Source organism: Ambystoma mexicanum, chromosome 5q, assembly GCF_040938575.1.
Source record: "Ambystoma mexicanum isolate Mex_15411 chromosome 5q, UKY_AmexF1_1, whole genome shotgun sequence".
In the NCBI taxonomy this organism is placed as follows: domain Eukaryota; kingdom Metazoa; phylum Chordata; class Amphibia; order Caudata; family Ambystomatidae; genus Ambystoma; species Ambystoma mexicanum.
This window is the reverse complement of record NC_090933.1, coordinates 1,079,347,362-1,079,369,544: the sequence shown is the minus strand read 5'-3', so window position 1 is coordinate 1,079,369,544 and position 22,183 is coordinate 1,079,347,362. Positions and strand designations below refer to the sequence as shown.

Sequence of the window (22,183 nt, the reverse complement as noted above, 5' to 3'; positions counted from 1 at the left end):
GTGTTTCGGATAAACTTAATTGGAAGGCGGAAGCCGAAAGGTTGTAGGGTAATGTTGTGCATATTGTCTTGGTAGGATAGCTCAGCGGCAATACGCTCACCTTGGAAACAAGACGACATGAAGCAACACCGGTTCGATCCACGGGTCTGCGCAAAGAAACCTCTGGGTATGAAGCGCATTATAAATACGCAACTAAGAGACATATTCCTGTAACAGCGCCTCAATGCCCCCGTGCTGCATAAAAATGCATAAATAATATATTTTTGTGGCATATCTATCCCTTAAAATGAACAGAAATGCCGAATCCAATGCATGCAGGTTTGAGAATTCCATAGGAAGTGTTTCAGAGAAGGCAGGCCTGGGTGTGTGTATAGGCTGCTCCCACCTGCCCAGCCATAAGAGTTACTGATTAAACCAGATGATGTTATAAACCTTGACTGTGCTGCTTCCCATCGTGTACTTGACAAGAGCCCTGCCAACATCCCGCAGCCAGCAGCCAGGCAGACATGGGAAACTTCCACGTGAGTACCTCAGTGACACCTTTTAGCAAAGATAATGCCAGGGCTGGGAAGGGCAGTTTTGAATTTTAAAGCATGCTGCACCCTGAAAACATACTAAAAACAATTTGCAAAGGTTTGCACATGCGCCCTGAAGTGCATTGCGGGTTTTTGCATTGCAAATAAATAACCAATACAATAAAACATTACAGGCTGAATTACCGTGAATGCGGCTGAATGGCATTAGACTTAAGGCGCGTGTGTCTTCTACTGATGTATTCAGTACAATGAGGGAAATTGATTGGTTTATATACAGTCTTTGCAAGTAACTTTACTTATGTCTATGAAACTAACATGCGGTAACGAGTGTGGACTGCCTGTGCGGTGTTACATGCGTGGTTTGGTTGGCTGGCTTTAGGGCAGATTGTGAATTTGTATTGGTTCTGTGAGTATGTGTCTATGAGGGGTCTGGCAGGAGCTGTGAGCCCCACCCCAGCGAACTCCAGGCACACTTTTTTAAAGAGGTCCCTGGCATAGTGCCCACTGGGACTCTTGGCAGCATAAAGGTATCACCAGTAAGGCACCTGAAGTCCCAATTGTTCCGCGGGACAGGGACGATAAAGGGCTTCTGTCTGGGAATGCTCCACTCAGACTAATACTTGTGTATCTTTAGTGGTTGTTTGATTCTTCAGGGACCCTTAGGGTGGTTTTTAGAGGGCCTGGTCATTTTGTGTTATACTACTTGCTGCCTCTGACTCTCATCTACAATGGTTATCTATCCCAGGTCGACCTTAGAGGGTCAAGTGCAGCATCAAAAGTGTTCCCTCTAGACTATCAGAGTATCCTGTTGCAAGAAGCATTTGCCCCAAGGCAACCCGACATGCAAAAGGATTTATATAGATCCCCTATCTTACGGATCTGCAGCTCGCAGCTCCACTGGTATGTTGAACTGCGTCTAACACGATCCCTCACCATTGACTAGACTGATGGAAATTGCAGCCAAAAGTTGCAGAGCATCGCGATGGTAATTGTTTTACACATTGTCATTATTTATAACACGCTTAATACCCAGAGGTTTCTAAGCGCAGATCCAGGGCTCAAACCTGTGTTGCTCTGCGTCGTCTTACTTCCAAGGCGAGCGCGTTGCCGCTGAGCTATCCTCCCGAGACAAAATCCTCCCCATTGACTCAACATTGTCAGGCTTTGCTGATGGGGACCAGGCATTCAAATATCATCCAAGGTTCATAGTGAAAGGCATTGTTCCTGATGTCGTGTGATACTGGGGTAATGCGTGCTAGCAAAGCGCCTAGTAGAAAATGTGCCTAGTTTTTAAATGGTGACATGCAGTGTGTATGGCTTAACTCAGGGGTCTGTAACCTTTGACTCCCCAAAAGTTTTGGTCTACAACTCCCATCAGTCCTAGCAAGTTAGTTAAATGTGAGGGATCATGGATGTTATAGTCCAAAACTTTTAGAAAGCTGCAGGTTGCAGATTTCTGGTCTAACTATATGACATCCTGAAAGTAGAGGATATAGAGTGGAGTGTACCAACGCGCCAGTGGATGAATTTGTATTTATGACAAGTTCATCTTATTGAGTGTTTAGATGTCCATATCCAGGGGTGTCGTTTTTTATTGGTGTTGGTTGCATGATAATAGGGCAGATGGTGCCGACACATGTTTCGCACTTCAAGTGCGCTTTCTCAAGGATAGATTTAGTGCTGATTCCTTGGTGTGAGCAGGGCAAGTAACGGATTTCTGGTAGGTGCGGGTGGCTTAAGTCAAACGGTTGATGCTACAAAATGGATCCTACTGATGTTACAATGCAAGGTGTGCTTTTATTGTTCCTAACATAACTTTAATACTGAGGTAATTCGTGTTAAGAAAGCACAGAGCTCAAAATCTGCTTCGTTTTTATGTTTATTTTTTAATGATTGGGCCTTGCAGTTTGTACTACCTAAATATATAACAAACTGAACAATATTTGTCGCTTCGTTATTGTGTTTTTTTCTGTTATCACCCGAAGGCAGGTTCATGGCCATTGAAGGTTGTTCAATAGAAGCAATGCTCCCATCAAGAGTAAAAACATAGAGCTTGTGTGAAAGAAGGCTGTCTTTATTTTCAGATGCTAGCTTGGAATGCTGGTAAAATAGCTCAGCGAGTTAAGCTCTTCTATTGATATCTGTTTGCAACTTGAAGATCACTAATTAAAATCCTATCAGAAATGACATAACTTTTCAGATGCCGTGGGTTGATAAATTAGTACCCCTAAACTGGCTACTAACATCTCTCATTTTTGGTGCTTCGGGAAAAGCAATTTTAGAAAGGCCTGTACATAAATTAAAATTCCCTGCATGTGTGGACATGGGTTGATAGCCTCCTTCACCCTCATACACACAGAGGCAACCCCACTAGCTTTTATAAATGGCTATCGTCAATATCAGGTAATATTATCCCCACCAAAAATATCGCTGTATATATGGTCGTCGGGAACAGCCATAGGTGATATTTATTTTTAGTGTGGATAATATTAGGGTTTTTTGGGAGCGGGGGTGCCCCCCGCTTCTTTTAAAATAATACAGGGGCTGCGGGGGTGTCCCCCGCAGGTTCCATGCCGCGATATCTCCACAAAAATATGGCGATATTTTTGTATGGCGATATTTTTGGGGCGATATTAACACATGGAACCCTATTGTCTAGGTGAGCTTGTCCAGAGCAATGAGGTTCTTTGCAGATGTGCATCAGGAGTCCATCTTTCTTTTTAATAAACAGAAGGCTATTTTCCCAGAAGGCTGTGTGCATGCTAGACAGAATGCTGACTGGTATTCGGATATGAATTGGGAGCCTTTACAGGTGCAGGCTTGACATCTTCTCACTGATTCTGGCCAAGTACAGGGCCTGGGAAATGGATGAGCAATTTACAAATCCACTATCGAAGCAGGGGAATGCATTCACCATTAAAATAGTCCAATTGGGACAGTACTAAGGTTCAGATCAGCGCATGGTTACGCATTGTCTAGAGAAAGGATGTGGTGTCCTTATCTTAATTAATCAACGATACTAATCCATCCTTCACACAAAAGATTTGAATTGGCCTTCAAAGGCCTGGATACAATAAGAGTTGGACATGTTAACACAGTTAGGAGTAATATCCAGGCTGGATTTTATGATATCCCCATAGATCCTTTTTTTTTAGAAACAAATACATCTAAGGAGTATCAACTCTAGGTGTTCATGGAGTTTCTGTTCACCCAATAACCCAAATATGTAGCAAACACCAAGAGTGAACATGTCTCCTTTAGCTTAAACATTGCTTTTTCAAATGTCCCAACTCAATGATATTCCTTTTATCGTCCTTGGCAGGATGAGAATTTGAGCGGACAAGGCTGGGGTTGAAACCCCTGATGTGTAGCTACCACATAGATCTTTGCACACATATTCGTGCCATGGCTGCATTTACTGATATGATCTATCTTATCAGTCAAAGTTACTCAATGATCTGCCCCTCAGAATGATACATCCTTGACTTTAGGCGTGTTAAAGGTTAACGCCCTTGCATTGTGATGCGGCATCATCAACACCAGATTAGCCATTAACCACGCCCTTGGCACCTATGATCTCCACCAAAGAACTGAACAAACTTCTCATCTGATAAACTGGATTCAACGACTCCTCCATCCCAACTTTGATGAGATAGTCTGTAACAATTACCCCATCTTCCCTGTCGCACCAGGAATCGAGGGGCGTTGTAGCCATCATCCTATAGGAAATCACTGCATGTCTCTTTTCTACAAATACGCCCATCGACCGGCTCTGAACCTATTGGTTTCCAGTAGGGGTTTTACCCCACCCCAGAAACATAAATGCCAGCTGCTATCACCCGCCTGACTCTCCACAATGACATTTTGAACAATTCTCTGCCACCTTGGAACGCATTTTCATATCCCGGAGGACTGCAGAGTCAGGCTGTTTACATTGCTACCAGAACCTTTCACTCTTCGTGCGGCGTGTATTTTTTTTCAGGAGTGGATTAGCCACATTAAAGCTCAGCAGATCTGTGCATCCAAGTTCATCGCACTGTGTGGCCTTCTCGCGTCACATGATCTGAAAGCCCACAGGTCCAGCGGAGGAAAAACCGATCTGCCCATCCCAGCTATTCCCTGATGTGCACTCCTGTGGGCACGTGCCGGGAGACATCCAGGGTGGCATACCCTCCAAAAAGTCCTGCCACTGTTGAGTGACCAGCTACTTTCCGTTTTTGGGTCTAAAGGATGAATTGAAGGATAAATGCCTACTGCATTGCCCACCTCATGAAAATGCAGTAGGCATTCCATGGCAAGTTAGATTTGCCTGTACTGAAAAAAAGACACCCTTTATTCCTAAAAATGCGCCATAAAAAGAAAGATTTTACTAGAGCTTTTGTCTAGACTGGGCAACCATGTGGCGAGAGGGTACAGATGCTCCTTTGGCCTTACCCGTCTCATCAATGAAGATCTGAGGGCACCGGGTGAATGGCGTGACATTGTTAAAGTTCACTCTGTGCCATCTTGAGAAATTGGATAGAAGCTCAGGGCCTACAACCACAGGGCTAGCTAGCCCCGAGTCCCGACAGTTCCGTCATTAGCCTAGTCCCGGATCTTTTCCAGACCTAGCAACACCCCTCTGTGGCCTTAGATATTGTATGTAAGCTGTTTGTAGGACAATTGTCCAATCGGTGTGTACCATTCATATAGTAAGATTGTGAGAGATAGTTTAAATCCCGAAGCAACATTCACACAGAAATAAAATAGGGGGGGGGAATGGGTGCACCCTTCCCCACGCCACATATGCACTAAGTGTCCCCGATAATTTCCAGGAATTTAGACAAGCATTCTCTTAATAGGAAACTCTACAGGGTGAGCCATATTTTCCAGTATACATGCTGAAGAGTATACTCGACAGTCCTCCTGTGCCAGGCAAACCTTCCACCTAGATATGTCCCGTGGACAGCAACTGGCACCTCACAAAGCCCTCCAACAAAATGAAATCGCAATAGTAGGGCTGGTCAGTATGGGGGAGTCTTCGGTGGCATAGGGAAAGTCCTGCGCACGTGCCGGGCTGAGTTTTGTCCTACTCTTTATTTAACCTATACATTTCCGGGATAGGATTCTGGCAGTGTGTAAGCAATGGGTAACTGGCAGCAAGGATCTATTGTGTTGGCTGAGGTTTTTACCTGGAACTACATCGTCTATTGACCTGGAAGAGTTAAGCCGCGGTGACCTCCGTGTCTGTCTGCGACACTTACTCTTACGGACGCTTTGATAGCAGGCAAGGGGTAATATGCCCAGAAACATTTTTTGTTGTTGTTGTTGCATTTATTTATTTAATTATTGTGATTTATAGATGTGCATCCCGAAATAAAACAAGGTGCTTCAGTGCCTTTATGTAGGTGATACCACACAATCCGACAATGAAAGACATTATAGGCAGAGGATGAGAAAATGGGTGAAGGAGAAGTTAGAAAGGTGCTTTCCTGGGTGTTGTTAAAGTGCTGGAATTGGTCTGGAAGTCTTTCAGTTCTGGTTACTAAACTTTGAAAACTTCTATGAAGAATTCTCTTCTCGTTTTTATTTGACAATTGGAGTCAGTCAAAATGTTAAAAACAGTGCGAACGTGTAACCACACAGAATGTTATCATTTGAAAGACTTATTTGTGGGCTGTCCGTAAACGTTGTATGCTTGACAGGTGGTGAACCGCAGTCTGGCACCCTCGACAAAATAAAAAATGTATCAAACAACTGCTAAATTTTATGTGTTAAAAAACACGGCTGGCTGTGCACATTGTCACAACGCTTACACATGGGCCCGTGGGGTGTCACTGTCAGCCACTGCTGTGTTTTTTTTTTTTTTTTTAGATAACAGCGCTGTGCATCATGGGAAGTGCAGGCCAGCCCAGGCCCATCAGGGAAAATGTGGAACAATGATCCCCTGAGACCAAAGCCAGGGATGCCTGACGGTGACTGGAGAGCTCCTTGGCTGCCGTTACGTCACGTCACTTTTATCTTAACTTATAGTTTCCTCTTTGAGCTTTCACATACATCATGGCTTCCGTTGGCAGGGTCATTAACCCGGCTTTCCTCACTGGAGCGTCGCTGAAGGTCTGTGTGCTATGTGTCGCCTCGCATCGGAAGTAACGGGCACGGATTGACTCGCAGCCGGGTCAGTCACCTCAGGTGACAGCGCGAGGGTTCACCTTTCTGCCAGATTACAGAACTACACGGTATCAGCACCAGGGCAAAGTTTACCCTATTTTTAAAACCACTGGGACACATTAATAAACCATTGCACCTCGGCAAGTGCATTTTGGCATATTAAAAGCACCAGGGCAAAAATTGCTCTAGTGCCAAAAAGGTACATTTGTGCATCAGAGCAAAATGTGCCCTAGTGCCAATACCATTCCGTATTAGCACTAGGGCAAACTTTGCCCTGGTGCAAAAATGTGGTGAAAATGCATCTCTTTTGCACTCGGGCAATTTTAGCCCTGGTGCTTTTAATATGCCAAACTGCACTTGTCAAGGTGCATTGGTTTATTAATGTGCCCCAATGTTTTTAAAAATCTGGCAAACTTTGCCCTGGTGCTAATACCGTGCAAACCTTGCACTTGCACCGGTGCAAAGTTTCTGTAATCTGGATATTAAATCCATGGATTGGGCCCAACATTAGGCACTAACAGGCGCGCCCGTGCTAGAAGACTTTGCGCTGCCGCAAATAGTCCCGGCGCAAGTGTTGGTGAATGATGTTTGCCCTCAAGTTAGACCAAAGATGTTAACGAAAAGGCAACGGGGGGATGTGGATTTCGTAGGTATAGCAATTCATGGCTACTCTATCTAAATTTTCATTTATTATATTATGTATTCAATAGAGCATTTCTATTCATGCCAGAAGGCGCTAAACCCACAGCCAGAGGCGAATTCATAATGGGATAAAGCGTTAGTTCTATAGGGCATTACTGTAAATTAATTGCGGCATGGCTCTCCATAAGCAAGAAGGGTCCCTGCACCCCTTAGCTACAAGGAAAGAGGATACACCAGAGGAAGTGGAATGTTACCAGAGTAAAATCTTAACATAATCAGTAATTTGCTTATGTAGAGGGAATTTGTAACATCTGTCTATATAATGCAAAAAATGGGCTTGTTTTTTCCTTATACATCCCACACCGTTCCACCGATCCACACCAAACTTTGCATAGTTACGTGTTAGGACCCTGCGGACATTACTGGCTACATGACATTTGGCCACCCCACACCTGTCCACCTATTTCAGCCCCTTCACACATGAGACCGTTGCTTGAAATTAACAAAACATCAATGTGGTCGTACAAGGATTGGACAGAGCTAATTGTAAACGTCTTGACGCGGGGAACAGAACTCATAGGCCTTGAAAACCACATTTCAAATCCCTAGGATGCACCGTTTCCGAGATATTTGCACCGCAACGCACTGCACCGCGCCAGAGTGATGCACCAGGAGGTGAGAGCACACAAAAGGTCCCATTATGCTGCAGCACGCCAACTCTCGTCTCCCCTCCACGTCTGCTCGGTGGTATGTCAGCCAGCGACACATTCCCATTCTCAGTGCAGTTCACTTTAGAGTGCAAAGCATATCAAGCGATAAGAGACTTGGAACAGCGAGCTACAGGATCATTGATTTTCAACAATCGATGAGTGTGTTATAATGACTGTCTATAGAACCTGTGCAGAGTGTGGGTACTTTTTGCTAGTATCTAATATAAATGAGTCGCTTGCAGGTGCTGTACAAAAAAGGAATGGTGGGTGATGGGGAAGATGACTAAAAAAAGTGTGAATAAATAGAGTGGGGCGTGCAAGTGAATTGAATTGAATAGCATTCACTGCTAGACAGGAGTTACATCCAAGTTCGACAGATGAAAGGGCTAAAAGTAGGTGTGCAGCATATGGGAGTGCGGAGCTCGGTATGTTCTCAATCCTCAAAGATACCCCGCACAGTCACTTAGTCAAAATCTTAGGTAAAAGGGTTCTATTTAAGGGTTTTCCTGAATCTGAGCAGATTTACTTGATCTGTTATTAGATTGTTCCAGAATGTAGGACCTTGCGTGGAGGACATTTTGATACCTATTCTAGATTTCAGGGAGGCAGCACAGAATCAAGCTCAACACCTTGTGTCTGAACCCTAAAGCTTTCTGGAAAAGGGTCAGACGTGTCTGATACAGCTGCCACTGCACGTTCAACCTCCTAGAGAACTGAGAACTGGTGTCTTTTGTGCAGAAACGGTTCTCTGAAAGGTTGTATGTGTGGTAGGAGCTGAAGCAAGCCCTTCTGGCCATTTATGGACCCCTCCCCTAATCATGTCCTCCATGTTTGACTTTACTGGACCGCTGCTAGTATTGGATATTTTCAGTCGGCTAAATTTTGATTTCGGAGGGATTCAAATCAGAATAGTGGGTGGATTCCCAGAGCTCCTCGTCTTCACCAATATTGAAGCAGGAGAGCTTGTCGCCACGCCTTCCTCTGCATTGGACTGGTTGAGTTGGGAATCCCACCACTGGGAACGGACAGTGGGGGCCTACTTTGCAATTCACGGTGCACTGACTGTTGCCTGTTTGATGAGCACGTAAAGCAATACCGAATGAAAATGGACTTAATTATAAACAGATGGAAACACAGGAAGACAATACTAGCAATGCTAATTGGATAATTCTATAAGATTGATTTTAAGTGGGGCAATGACAATTGCACACATTTGATATAGACAATGTCAATTGGGATAATGTCAATTGGTTGGAAAATTCGACAGGATGAATATCCTGTGGGGCAATGACAATTGTATAGACCTGTTGTAGACACTGTCAACTGGGGCAATGCCAATTGGAAAAATGTCAATGTGGATAAAAATATTTGGAAAGGTACCATGTTCATCTTTAATATAAATACATTGATGTTAAGTGGCTAAAACTACGCATTAAAGACCAGTGGAATGTGGATTTCCTTACCATTGCAGGCAGGCACACTGTGTGTGTGTGTATATATATATATATATATATATATAGATATATGCACCAGGGCGCAAGGGTAAGGGAATTCGTTTTCGTCTTAGAGTTCGTAAATATATGGGATTTGGGGTTGCATGGCGTAGTTCTCCCTACTAGCCATGCAGCCCAGACAACCCATAGGCTAATAGCAATATTGATTTTTGAACACACTATTTTCTTAACAGAAGTGTGTGTGTGTGTGTGTATATACTGACAACCCTCTCTCCTTACAATTATCACAGCAAAACAGGCCTATTTGACAATGAACACCCCAAAGACCTCACAGGGACTTAAAAAAATTACGGGAAAAATGCATCTGTTTGATGTGAAAGTCATCTTTATGGGGTTGGCAAGGGGAGTCTTCATTCACTAATTGCTGTTTTGGGCTGTGTTTGGATGTTCCCGTCTAGTGCCCCATTCTAAGTGCTGTGCAGCACCTAGTGTAAAGTATTGTAAAGAAATGCATGAAGGATTAAATAAATAACTAGAATTCTCAATGCTAAGTGGTTGATATAGTCGACAGTTTACACCTGATGTAGTTTAGAATATATGGGTTTAATAGTAAATAGTAAAATATATTTAGTAAGTGTGAAAAATTCGGCAAAACGTCACCAAGACTCTCAGATAGATGACATTTTGAGAAACATGAAACAGTGAAAACACCCAGATGGTTAAGGAAACCATTAGAAAAAACCATATTCTGGGCCACAAACCAAGTCTAACCAGCCCGGTGGCCCACAGTGGCGTTGTAATCCATTCTTAAACATCAATAACAATTGACGTGCGAAATGGTTGATGAGGAACCTACAAAAGGTAAATTCCCTCCACGTTGAGATCTTCGCCGCCTGAACGTTGTCTCTTGGACCTCTAGTGCCTCCGCTTTAACTCACTGCTGGAGTGCAGAGCACCTACTGGGACATACCCCTCCGCCAGATGGGGCAAGCGCGGCCCCTGTCACCATTTCCCACATCAGAGTCATGTCTCGGGAGGATAGCTCAGCGGCAACGTGCTCGCCTTGGAAACAAGATGACATGGAGCACCACAGGTTCGATCCCCGGGTCCGTGCTTAGAAACCTCTGGGTATTACGTGCGTTATAAATAACCTATCCTATCAGAGTTAACAATTCCTTGCAGGTTTCTTCCTCTACTGGCAGCCAGCTCTTGCAGTTTGGCCCTCGGGAACAAGGTGATAGTTGCTGGAGAAGAAGATACCATGAGAAGCCGGATTCACATCTATGCTTATTTTTCGTCCAAATGCTGACGTAAATGAGGGTAGTTTGGGAACCCCCACTGACTGACTAATATCTTCTGGGGGTTTTATGCAACACCGCCCATATTTGGATGACATTAAATCAGTGATCTTGAGCCACTTTGGCCACTGCATTGGCACCAGGGCAAAAGGCAAGACGTCCACCAAAGATCACATCGACACACCTGACTGACTCCACCGGGATAGGAGATTTGCCTGCATGGCTTGGCCATTGAACAGGAAAGGCACAGGGTTGCGAGAAGGTCTTCCCTCTTGGCATAGCCAGTTGCCCTGCTTCCACAACTGCACTGTCTCCAAGCACTCAACCAATTCCAGTGCATCCACTGATTCTCCGCAAAGACCCCCCTGGAACTGGGTTTCATCAGCAGACAGATTCGTATTTAGCACGATTTGCTATGTGGGAACGGAAGCCCGGAGGCATCATGGTGCCGAGGAAGTCCTGCGACTCTGTGAATGGCTAGTGTCTTGCTATGGAGAAAATATGAGTTTTTAATATTTTCTGTAAAGTCAGATAATACTCTACCCTTCGTAGTTTTCTACTCTAGTACACTACACCAAAGGGGGCCGAGTGGATCTCCGGCCAGCGAGGAGGAAGGAAGGACAAGGTGCCAGCAACACATGATGATGTTTTCCCCCACAATCTTCCTATTCAATTTTTTTATATCTGAGTTCTGAAGGCACATAGTTGAGATTGAAAAAACTGAGCTTGATATCAGCAAGGCACATTTCGGAAGGGCTGTGGGTGTACACAGACCTGGTGGAAACTCAATTTGCAAAGTACTCTCTCCTCACACGTAGGGAAAGCCTGCATTTCACACGTCAGAATCCCAGCTAGGGCGGCTCAGTTCTTGGCCCTTCTAATATTGCTAGATCGAGTTCCATAATAGCACTTTTTATTACAGCACTTCGAAGTGGAAGGCATTTGACAAGAGGCGCTATATAAAAGCCTGATGATGTTGGTGGGCACATAGAGGTTGTTGTCTGTAAGATGTAGTTGTATTTTCAGTGATGCTGTGATTGGTAGGAGTTGCTGTTCATGAACACAGGCAAGGTGCTTTTAGAAGGTATGTTGATGAGTGCATTGATACTACCCTGTAGTGGGGATACTGACCTGGGATAATGACCTGGGGATACTGACCTGGGATAATGACCTGGGGATACTGACCTGGGATAATAACCTGGGATACTGACCTGGGATAATGACCTGGGGATACTGACCTGGGACCCTGACCTGGGGATACTGACCTGGGATACTGACCTGGGATAATGTCCTGGGGATACTGACCTGGGGATACTGACCTGGGATAATGACCTCGGGCTACTGACATGGGGATACTGACCTGGGATAATGACCTGGACATACTGACCTGGGATACTGACCTGGGGATACTGACCTGGGATAATGACCTGGGGATACTGACCTGTGACCCTGACCAGGGGATACTGACCTGGGATAATGACCTGGGGATACTGACCTGGGACCCTGACTTGGGAATACTGACCTGGGGATACGGACCTGGGATACTGACCTGGGGATACTGACCTGGGACCCTGACCTGGGGCCCTGACCTGGGGATACTGACCTGGGGATACTGACCTGGGATACTGAACTGGGATACTGACCTGGGATAATGACCTGGGCATGCTGACCTGGGATAATGACCTGGGGATACTGACCTGGGATAATGACCTGGGATACTGACCTGGGGATACTGACCTGGGATAATGACCTGGGGATGCTGACCTGGGATAATGACCTGGGGATACTGACCTGAGATACTGACCTGGGATATTGACCTGGGGATACTGACCTGGGATAATGACCTGGGGATAATGACCTGGGATACTGACCTGGGATAATGACCTGGGGATACTGACCTGGGATAATGACCTGGGATACTGATCTGGGATACTGACCTGGGATAATGACCTGGGGATGCTGACCTGGGATAATGACCTGGGGATACTGACCTGAGATAATGACCTGGGGATACTGACCTGAGATACTGACCTGGGATAATGACCTGGGGATACTGACCTGGGATAATGACCTGGGGATACTGATCTGGGATACTGACCTGGGATACTGACCTGGGATAATGACCTGGGCATACTGACCTGGGATAATGACCTGGGGATACTGACCTGGGATAATGACCTGGGATACTGACCTGGGGATACTGACCTGGGATAATGACCTGGGGATGCTGACCTGGGATAATGACCTGGGGTTACTGACCTGAGATACTGACCTGGGATAATGACCTGGGGATACTGACCTGGGATAATGACCTGGGGATACTGACCTGGGATACTGACCTGGGATAATAACCTGGGGATACTGACCTGGGATAATGACCTGGGGATACTGATCTGGGATACTGACCTGGGATAATGACCTGGGGATACTGACCTGGGATACTGACCTGGGGATGCTGACCTGGGGATACTGGCCTGGGATAATGATCTGGGAAAGGTCCATGATTGCTGGGCAATGGAGACTAGGGTAACATTCAGTCAGAGTATCGCCGGAGCAACAAGGTCGGGCCCGTTGCAGTCTTTTGAAAAGCGTTCCACTTATGTCTGTTCATGCCCCGCACCCAGACTGACCACCTAACTGAGACCATAATCCTCATGCTGTTGCCACCCTGTAATAGGTAGAACTTTTATTTCGTCAAACTAGTGTATCCAGCCTCGGTGTTGAGCAATTCTGTGTACAGTCAGTGTGAAGAGGATACACATTGAGGTGTGGTAGGTGGTAAAGCACTTGCAAAAATATTGCAGGGCACACCTTGAGCAAGGCAATCATTGCCACCGCACCCACATCAGCATGACTATTGATTAGTTTATTGGCCCCCGTCATCGCGGATCTTAATTTAGCTATGAGTCATAGTCATTGAAGTAATTGACGGGTGGGTTATCAGTGTTAGGTACCAGCCTGTAACTATCTAGGCAGGGGCTCAAAGTTCAGCTACACTAGACTGAGCTCCTCGGCTATTCGCCCTGCAGGATTACATGGAAAGGGTGCAGTGCCCATCATACATCATGGCACCTGGTGGTGAAAGGTAGCTAAGGGCAATGTGGCAGAACTCGCTGTCAAAGTGCAGGCTTTTCCATTATACATGGGGTTCGAATCCAAGAGATGCAGTGTTTCTTTAGAGATGCAAAATGCCTATTGGCTTTTTATATTTGTGCAGTCTTTTTTTATACGCTTTATGCCACTGAATGACAGTAAGATAGCTCAGTGGGGTAAGCACTCACTGCTGTGATCTGTGTGTGATCTGCAGGTCACAGGTTCAAATCCCAGCAAGATCAACTCAGCCTTTCATCCTTCCGAGGTCAATAAAATGAGTGCCAATTTCGATTGGGTAAACATAATTGTATATAGAAATGTTCGATGTCAAGTGCTTTGGATAAAAGCGCTATATGAATAACAAGTTAATATTAACATTATTATGTGTATTGTCACAATCTGTTTAAGAGCAGAACAGTTGTAAGATTAAGCAATTATCATCCAGACCAGTTACATAACTGTTATAAGATCCCAGAAAATGATCACTGTCACATGGCTTCGTATCAAATGAAACAATACATTAGTAGAATGCTGGCAAGGCAGACATTTCAATGGACACCTGGAATAACTGATCAGCCAGAGTAAGTGACGATTGCAAAACACATTAAAATGCTTTGTACTAAATGATTTAGGAAAAAAGCAATGCAGTGCACAATAGAGGCAAGATTGCAATGTAACCGAGCAATGGCTGCCTGGCGCAGGGTCCTTCTGCGAGAATATACTGCTTATTGAAGATATCCCTGGGGTAAAAGGAGGGGCAAAGAGTACCATGCGTTGGCGGATATGTGTGGAGGTTTCCCCCAGGAATAAAAGGTGCATTCGCACTTAGACTTTGGAGGATGGTCATTGAGCAAGTTGCCAGCGCATGCTAGACTGCCCCCCCCTTCCAGCACTTCAGGGAGCAGTGAAGACCCCAGCCTGGAAAGAACATCTCACCAGTCACTGATCGCTCCACTCAGCCCCAATTCTCCTCCTGTGGACCTTCCCCTTCCCATGCTCACCTCCACATCTCAGCTCCCTCGGCTACACCCGTGCACCCCATCAGTACACCGCCCCATTGCGTCCCAGCTAGGTTCATGCTTTACAAACCTCGCGCACACAAACACGCGTTGAAGGACATGTTTCTGGTGGCAACTCAACAGCTGCTCAAGGTGGGGCGCACGATGAAGGCTTGCTCAGCTACTCCCATCAGACTCAACTATGCATTCCCACCGGAATCTGAAGGCCGACCGATGAGAGTTCGACTGTTTGAAAAATAATATTTGGGGCAGATTTGCAAAACTTGTTTTGGCGCAAGAGATAGAATTTGCATTTCATCCCTTTGAGCTCTATCCCGGGAGGATAGCTCAGGGGCAACGTGCTTGCCTTGGAAGCAAGACGACACAGAGCAACACAGATTTGATCCCTGGGTCTGCGCTTAGAAACTTCTGGGTATTAAGTGCGTTATAAATAGCCAATCATATCATATCACTAAGGGCTCCAGAACGTGCACCTCCTTGATACGCAGAATCACATGGCCTCTTCCGCTCTCTTTGCACATTTCTGCAACTAAGTAGACATTTCTGCACATGGGGTGCATCCAGTGGCGCAACCCAAACATTGGGCACCCCCACCGCGAACCTTGCTGAGGGGGCCCTCCCCCAACCGTCAAGCTCCTCAACAAGAACACGGGAGGCACCGCACTCCGGAAACGGAAGTGGGAGACAAAGTGGAGTTCATCTAAAAGGAGAGGTTTGGCAGTGCGAACTGCAGCTGAATTCATCATAAACTGCTTGTCAATTTCAACTCCTGTAATAGGAGCAGGGTCCTAAGGCCTTCCGCCGCGGGGGAGCTCTGTGACTCAAGCGCAGGGCCTGTCACTGAGCGGTACCGATTGCACAGGTGGCGTGGCCTTCCAAGATAGGAAAAGACCACGCTTTCCCAGCGAGGGCCTTCCCACGCAATAACCATAACCATAAAACCTCCAATTGCTACATTGTTATTCATTAATGACTCTTCTCCAGTTAGGACCAAAGTCTTCTGAATTCTCAAAGAGTTTGAGTTAGCGTGCAGTAGTGCGCAGCTTCCCTTCTGAAGGTTCTTATCTAAGGGATAGCGTTCCAAAGCGATGGCAGTAAAAGGCCGCGTGGGCAGCAGCAATGGCTAAAGGGGCGCTCAGGGGGTGCGGCTGCAAAAGGCCGCCTCCCTGGCGTGGCAAATAAAGCGCGCTTTGCCTCCAGCTCAGTGTCATGTAAACTGAAGTATCGGTGAAGAGGTTCGTCACCAGTGCCCATCATGAGAGATAGCTCTGCGCCAGGCACCGCCCTTAAACACACTTTACAAGAGCAACAGGGAGCGCAGTTCCGTCGTACAGCTGATACTTGTTCTTGAAAGGCATTTTTGGGTGGGTTGGCGCCATTAATGACGGACCCAGGACTCCTCGAGTTCCTGATGCGTCACTAATCGCGCCCAAAAAAGCAGTGAAAATATTGTGCTCCTCCAAGGCGTACTTTACCCAAAAGAAACAGAACATACATTTTTTTCGAACTTTTTCGTACCTCATTTTAGTGTGATTCCATCGATAATCCTGATTTTCAAAAGCCCATGTCTTTTTTATAGCGCCTACTTGGCGGTAGGCCTTTTTTTGAACGCTTTGACTTTTTAAATTTAGTGAACCGAGGGACAGTGAGAAAAGTTTCCTATGTTTGCGTGTTTTGTTCTGATCATTAGCACATCACCAAAGTTGTTTTCTCGGGTATTTATAATACTTCCCTGCCGTTTTAATGAACTTAATTGATTAGTTAATCGATTAATTAATATTTTCTACAATCGGACATTTAGGAAATCCCCAGGGGAATAGGGATAGGGGCGATTTCACCGAAAACTCTCCCACACGGCGCTGGCAGACCTGGGGCCGGCACTGGTGGGTAGACTCATTGATGTCGACAGATATGGTCAGAGGTTCTCGCCTGGCAGGGACGTCATTTCACCAAAATGCCAGGGGTAGCGGACGTGACATCACATGACCGTTGACCCCCTGATGACATCACAGGAAGTGATGCCATTTGACCCACCCCAAAGTGATATCGCCGGAAGCGATGTAACACGACCTTTCACTTGTTGACAAAACAGGAAGTGGCATTACATAGCATTGTACACTACGAAAAATATGGTTATGAAATCACTATAATGTGATGTACATTTCATACAAGAATGGATCGCCACATGTATCGTTAAGATCAGTGTGTATAGGCCCATATTACCAAATTACTGTGAATGCAAGCAGACGACCATGACCAAATGATAATGATGTGTTATTATATAGCACTTACGCTTAAGAGATTTATTGTAGAAAAAATATACACCCAATATCACCCACCCTGTGTTGGTACTCATTTATGGACCTCAGAAGGATGAAAGGCTGAATTGAGGACAGAACAGACTAAATCAGCGACTCACCCCCCTGAAGTGTGCCTGAAATAAACCTTTAATGAGTCTAGCAATTTTTGTATAGAATTCCAGAAAGACACATTTGGTATTCCTATTCTTTCTTATTTAGGGTCACTGCTGAAAGTGTTAGACTTGTGGCACTCCTGTTCTTATTTTTTTCTTCTTTTTTTAAGGGGTCTGAACAAGAAAGCCAGCCACTCCAGAAGTAAAGAGCCACACAGTGCTGGCCACAACCCAGGAGCTTGCATAAAAAAAACGTTTTATTTTAAAAAAATTTTTAGAGGTCGCAAGGGTGACCACAGAGGTCGCAGTTGCGACCTCTGGCGACCCCTAAATGACGTCCCTGTCACCTGGGCTGGCTGAAGGAACTAACGGATAACTTGGCAAAAGCAGAGCATGATCCCCTGCAGCGCTCGGCCCAAGGACTGGCATGCATCTAGACGGCGGACATTACTGAGTCTCCTCCCCACATTTTATATAGCTGTCATTTTGGGTTACGTCACTGCCGAGGGAGTCACTAACAGGGGCATATCCTAATGCGAGTAAGGTCTCAAAAACACCTTTGGCTAAGGCAAAAATACTTGTCCGACCTCAGTTTCTAAAAGATAATTGGCTACTGCATTTGGGAGTGGTAGATTTACACCCATGACTACCAATTTCTTTCTGCCCCGCCATAGCAACCGGACTGGCTACAAAAGACCAGAAATTTCTGCTGGAAACAGAATGTGTCATGAAGGCCTTTGCGGCTTGGCTCATTTCAGTGCAATATGGATTAATGCGATATAATACAGTGCGATCCAATGCAAAGCAGCGCAGTTTACTATGATACATGCAGGGTACATGCGTGACATTACTAATCAGACAAGCATTCCTAAAACAAACACATGTTGCCCTTAAACTATCCCTTTCTCTGCAGTTATGGTGCTTGCCGGTACTCACAAATGGTACTGATCTGTACCACCCTCCCTGGCCATTTATGAAGGGGCGTGCCCGCTGTGCAGGAGGGCATTTTACCCACTTAAGAAAATATGTGATGACATATCAATTTTATTTGCATAATTCCATATCAGTCAATCCTCTGGAGTCATTGCAGCTATTCCTCTACATAGCACTTTGGAGGTGGGGCCTGGGGATTCAGCCGTATCATGCCTGCGTTCAAATTATTTCAGATGTCAGATCAATATTTTCCCAGAACTTGAGGGTCATAGTATGAATCCACAAATCATATAGATCTCGATGCACCAAAAAAAAACACTTTCATGAACTTAATAACATAAAACCAGCTGGGACTCAAGATCCTCAGACCAGCGACAGCAAAACATTAAGCTGCCACTCTTTGTGAGGGCCAGTGCTAGTTCCAAAGAAAAGGCCATCTAGTTGCCCGTACAGAAGTCCACCAGCATTGACCTGACCAACAGCAAATCTGGCCCACATGCAAGGAGGTGCCGCACACTGGCACCATGCTTGAGGAGGTGCTCTTGGTCTAGCTTGAGGTCGAGGCGGGAGCAAACAAGTCCTCATGTCCAAATGTCTAATCATTTATAATAATCAGGGGGGTGGGCAGTGCCCCATTGTATGAGGCAGTGTTGAGGCTTGGACCTTTAGTGTGGCCTGCTGCGGCTGCAGGGGATTTCCTTGAAGGCCCCTAGTGAAAGATTTGTGAACTCTAGTAGCTCATGCATGTGGATCAGTTCCCCATCTAGAACATAGAAAAGGAGGGATTTTACGCAACCTCGAAAGAGTGTGACAAATGCCAAGGCCTGGATGTGTGCATAGTCGCACATTTCTTGTTTCTACACACTTCATAGCAAAAAGCTACTTAGAAATCAATGTGTACAGAGTAGATCATGCGACATTGATTAGCGCTCCAAATAAGTCTGGTAGCACCGGAACTAATGATCCTGTATCAGTGGCAAGGAAGCGGGTTGCAGGTACAGAGAGCGGGAACAGCAAAACGCTGATGGATGAGTGCAGGAATTAGATATTGTGCAGAGGACAGTGCAAATCGAAATGCCTCTTGATGGTTACCAGGTAAGAAGTGCATATATACAAGCAGGCATGCATATTAGGGCAGCAAGGTACTCGATCTGGCCCTGGACACAGAGTGGCTGCGGCAGGATCTTGGATGCCACAGGAGATTATGTCATCAAGCCAGGTCCAAGATGATAAACACCTGGAATCCTATCATCTTTTCAGCGGCAGGATCTTGGATGCCAGAGGAGATATCATTAAGCCAGGTCCAAGATGAAAAACGCCCACAGTCTTATCTTCAGGAGACAAGGCTATTTGGGTGACCTTAAATTCTGAATATGGTGGTAACAGCACACAGTTTGGACCTAGCCACAAAACGATTGGAAACATCAGGCAGATTTATGACATTGTATCACGTCTCCTTGATAACCTGGGTATCACTGGTCAGGCTCTGGCGTGGCTGATTTCTTTCCTCTCCAATCGTCCCTCCCAGGTCCAACTTGGGTCCTTCCTCTTTGACATCTTTTTCTCTACCTATGGTGTCTCCCAGGGATCTAACCTCTCTCCCTGGCTGTTCAACCAGTACCTGGCACTCCTTGCCCACCGCATCGCCGCTCTCTGCCCCAACTTTCAGTGCTGTGCGGATGATACCCAGCTCATTTTCAGGCTACCCTCGGCCTCCTCCTCTCCTTCCCTCATCTCTGACTGTCTGTCTGCTATCCAGGAGGGGTGTGCCGGCAATGACCTCTGCCTTAATGCCAGTAAAACTGAGATTCTACTCATCGGCACACCCTTTCCCTCCTTCCCTGCAGCTCTCTGGCAGGCCTCTCTTGGCCCTCTTCCTGCTCCCACCTGCAAGGCAAAAAACCTCAGGGTCATCTTAGACTCTGCAGTCTCCTTCTCTCCTCACATTTCTGACATCTCTAAGAAGTTACACTACCTCAGAGGTATTCTTTCTTTCCTCTCCTTCCCCCAGAAGCTCACTCTCTCCAGAGCCCTGTTTCTCTCTAGGCTGGACTATTGTAACAGCCTCTATCTAAATCTGCCTGCCTCTACTCTTCGACCTCTGCAACTTATCCAGAACAGGGCCGCGAGACTTGTCCTTGGCCTCAAGCCCAGGGACTGTATCTCTCTAGGAATTAAATCTCTTCACTGGCTCCCAGTGGCTGCGAGGATTAAGTTCAAAACCCTCTGCATTGTCCACAAGGCCTTCTGAGGCCGTAATACCTTAAACTCTCTCTTCCTAAATCTCTTCCTTCTCGAGCTCTTCGCTCATCCGCTCCAACTCCCTCAGGGTCAGCCGCTTCTCCAAGCAACGAGTTGGGGGTAGATCTCTCTCCACGGCAGGGGCCTCTGTCATGCCTGCCATCCCAGGATCATCCAGCGCCTTTATTTTCCCTAAACGCTCCTTCTTACCAGCATCTTCAGCTTTCAGAACGGCCAGGCCGTTCTATACACAATGGAGGTTATCTGGGAGGCGCCGCTAGTACTGCACTTGCCGATGGTGTCATGTTGGGGCTACGATCGCTATTGTGCGTTTTTCCAACATTTGCAAGCTCGGATCACCTGATCAACGTATACGTCATTACGTTGGTCAGGTGCACGTCAGCTGACTGCATCTAACGAAGCAGATTCAAAGCAGCAATGCTTCTGATCGTTAAACTTTCATCGGCATTCCGGAGCTTGGCATCTGCTATTTCCCTCGCAGACGACTTATTCTTCACTCGGCAATTCCTGCCTTCCTTGTCTCAACATTCGCACGGAGCGGTTGCCTTTTCCCACGTTCCTATGTGGCGCCCTGCAACTCCCTGCTCGTAACGGAGCTGCCAGCTTCTTCTGTGTTCCTACGCAGCGCCCAGCAACTTCCTGCTCTGTTCCCATACGGAGCCTCCAGCTTCCTGCTCTGTTCCCATATGGAGCCTCCAGCTGATTTCAACGGACTGCCAACAACAACCTGCAGAGTCCTGTTCCCTATCTATCCTTACCTCCTTTCCTATCCTGTGTGGACTATTTACACTCTGTCACCCTGACTTACTATAGACATCCACTCTCCTTAATCCTACCCATATTGCAGGAGAGATTAGTTTTGTTATTATAGTAAGTCCTTTATACTCCTACTCTCCCAATTGGTCTTTCTACTACTACAAAAGGGCTTTCCTTCCTGGACCAAGGTTCTCCATCTCCTGCTCCTACCTACACTGAATAGTGCACTGAACTTTGGATGCTATCCTGTGTGCACCAACCCGACTCTAGTGCGGCCCTCGTTCCGTCCGGGTTAGATTCCTCACTACTCCCTTCCTTGTCGTTGTTTCCTTGGATTCATCGGACAGTTTTGGACTTACCTGTAGCTGTGCAAAATCCAGGTTAGTGTACATTAGATAGGCCCTTGCTGTCCTCTTGAATATAATAGTGTTCTAATATAGTTCCTCTCTATCAGCAGCCTGGTGAATCTTGGTCCACTGACGCCCTTCCCACTAATAGCTCTCTTTGACTGTAGAATTATTACTAGTCAGTGAGTGACATTAGTTAGAAGGTTTCTCTTGACATAACTTTGTTCTACTTCTGACATCAGTCGATTGGGAGAAGACTCTGAGTGTATCCTTTGCGGCTACCAGTCTGTATCCTTTAAAGAGAATCCGAGGCATATCATTCTGTATCCTTTGTGTTTCATTGTCATAAAACCTGAGTTCTAACAGCCTCACTCTGGAACAGCCTTCCTGCCTCCCTGAAACTTGAGCAGAACCATCTCTGGTTCCGAAGCACCTCAAAACCTTCCTCTTTGCTTCTGCTTTCTCTTCCCCTTTCCCCCTCTTAGACCTGCAAAGCTAAACCCGCTAGTACCTGCTCTTGCTAAATGTATGTCTCCAAGTGGCCAAACCTCCTGAGCACCGGCCCCCAGA

General features: G+C 46.1%; 1 protein-coding gene across 1 annotated transcript in view; it reads left to right on the top strand.

The window, feature by feature from the left end:
* Nucleotides 1–454: 454 nt before the first annotated feature.
* Nucleotides 455–22,183, top strand: part of ANXA13 (annexin A13) — a 184,603-nt gene continuing 162,874 nt past the window's right edge. Inside the window, exon 1 of the mRNA XM_069621588.1 lies at nt 455–521. Within this exon, the coding sequence (XP_069477689.1) occupies nt 507–521 (15 nt within the window). The 5' untranslated portion in view covers nt 455–506. The remainder of the gene's footprint in view (nt 522–22,183) is intronic.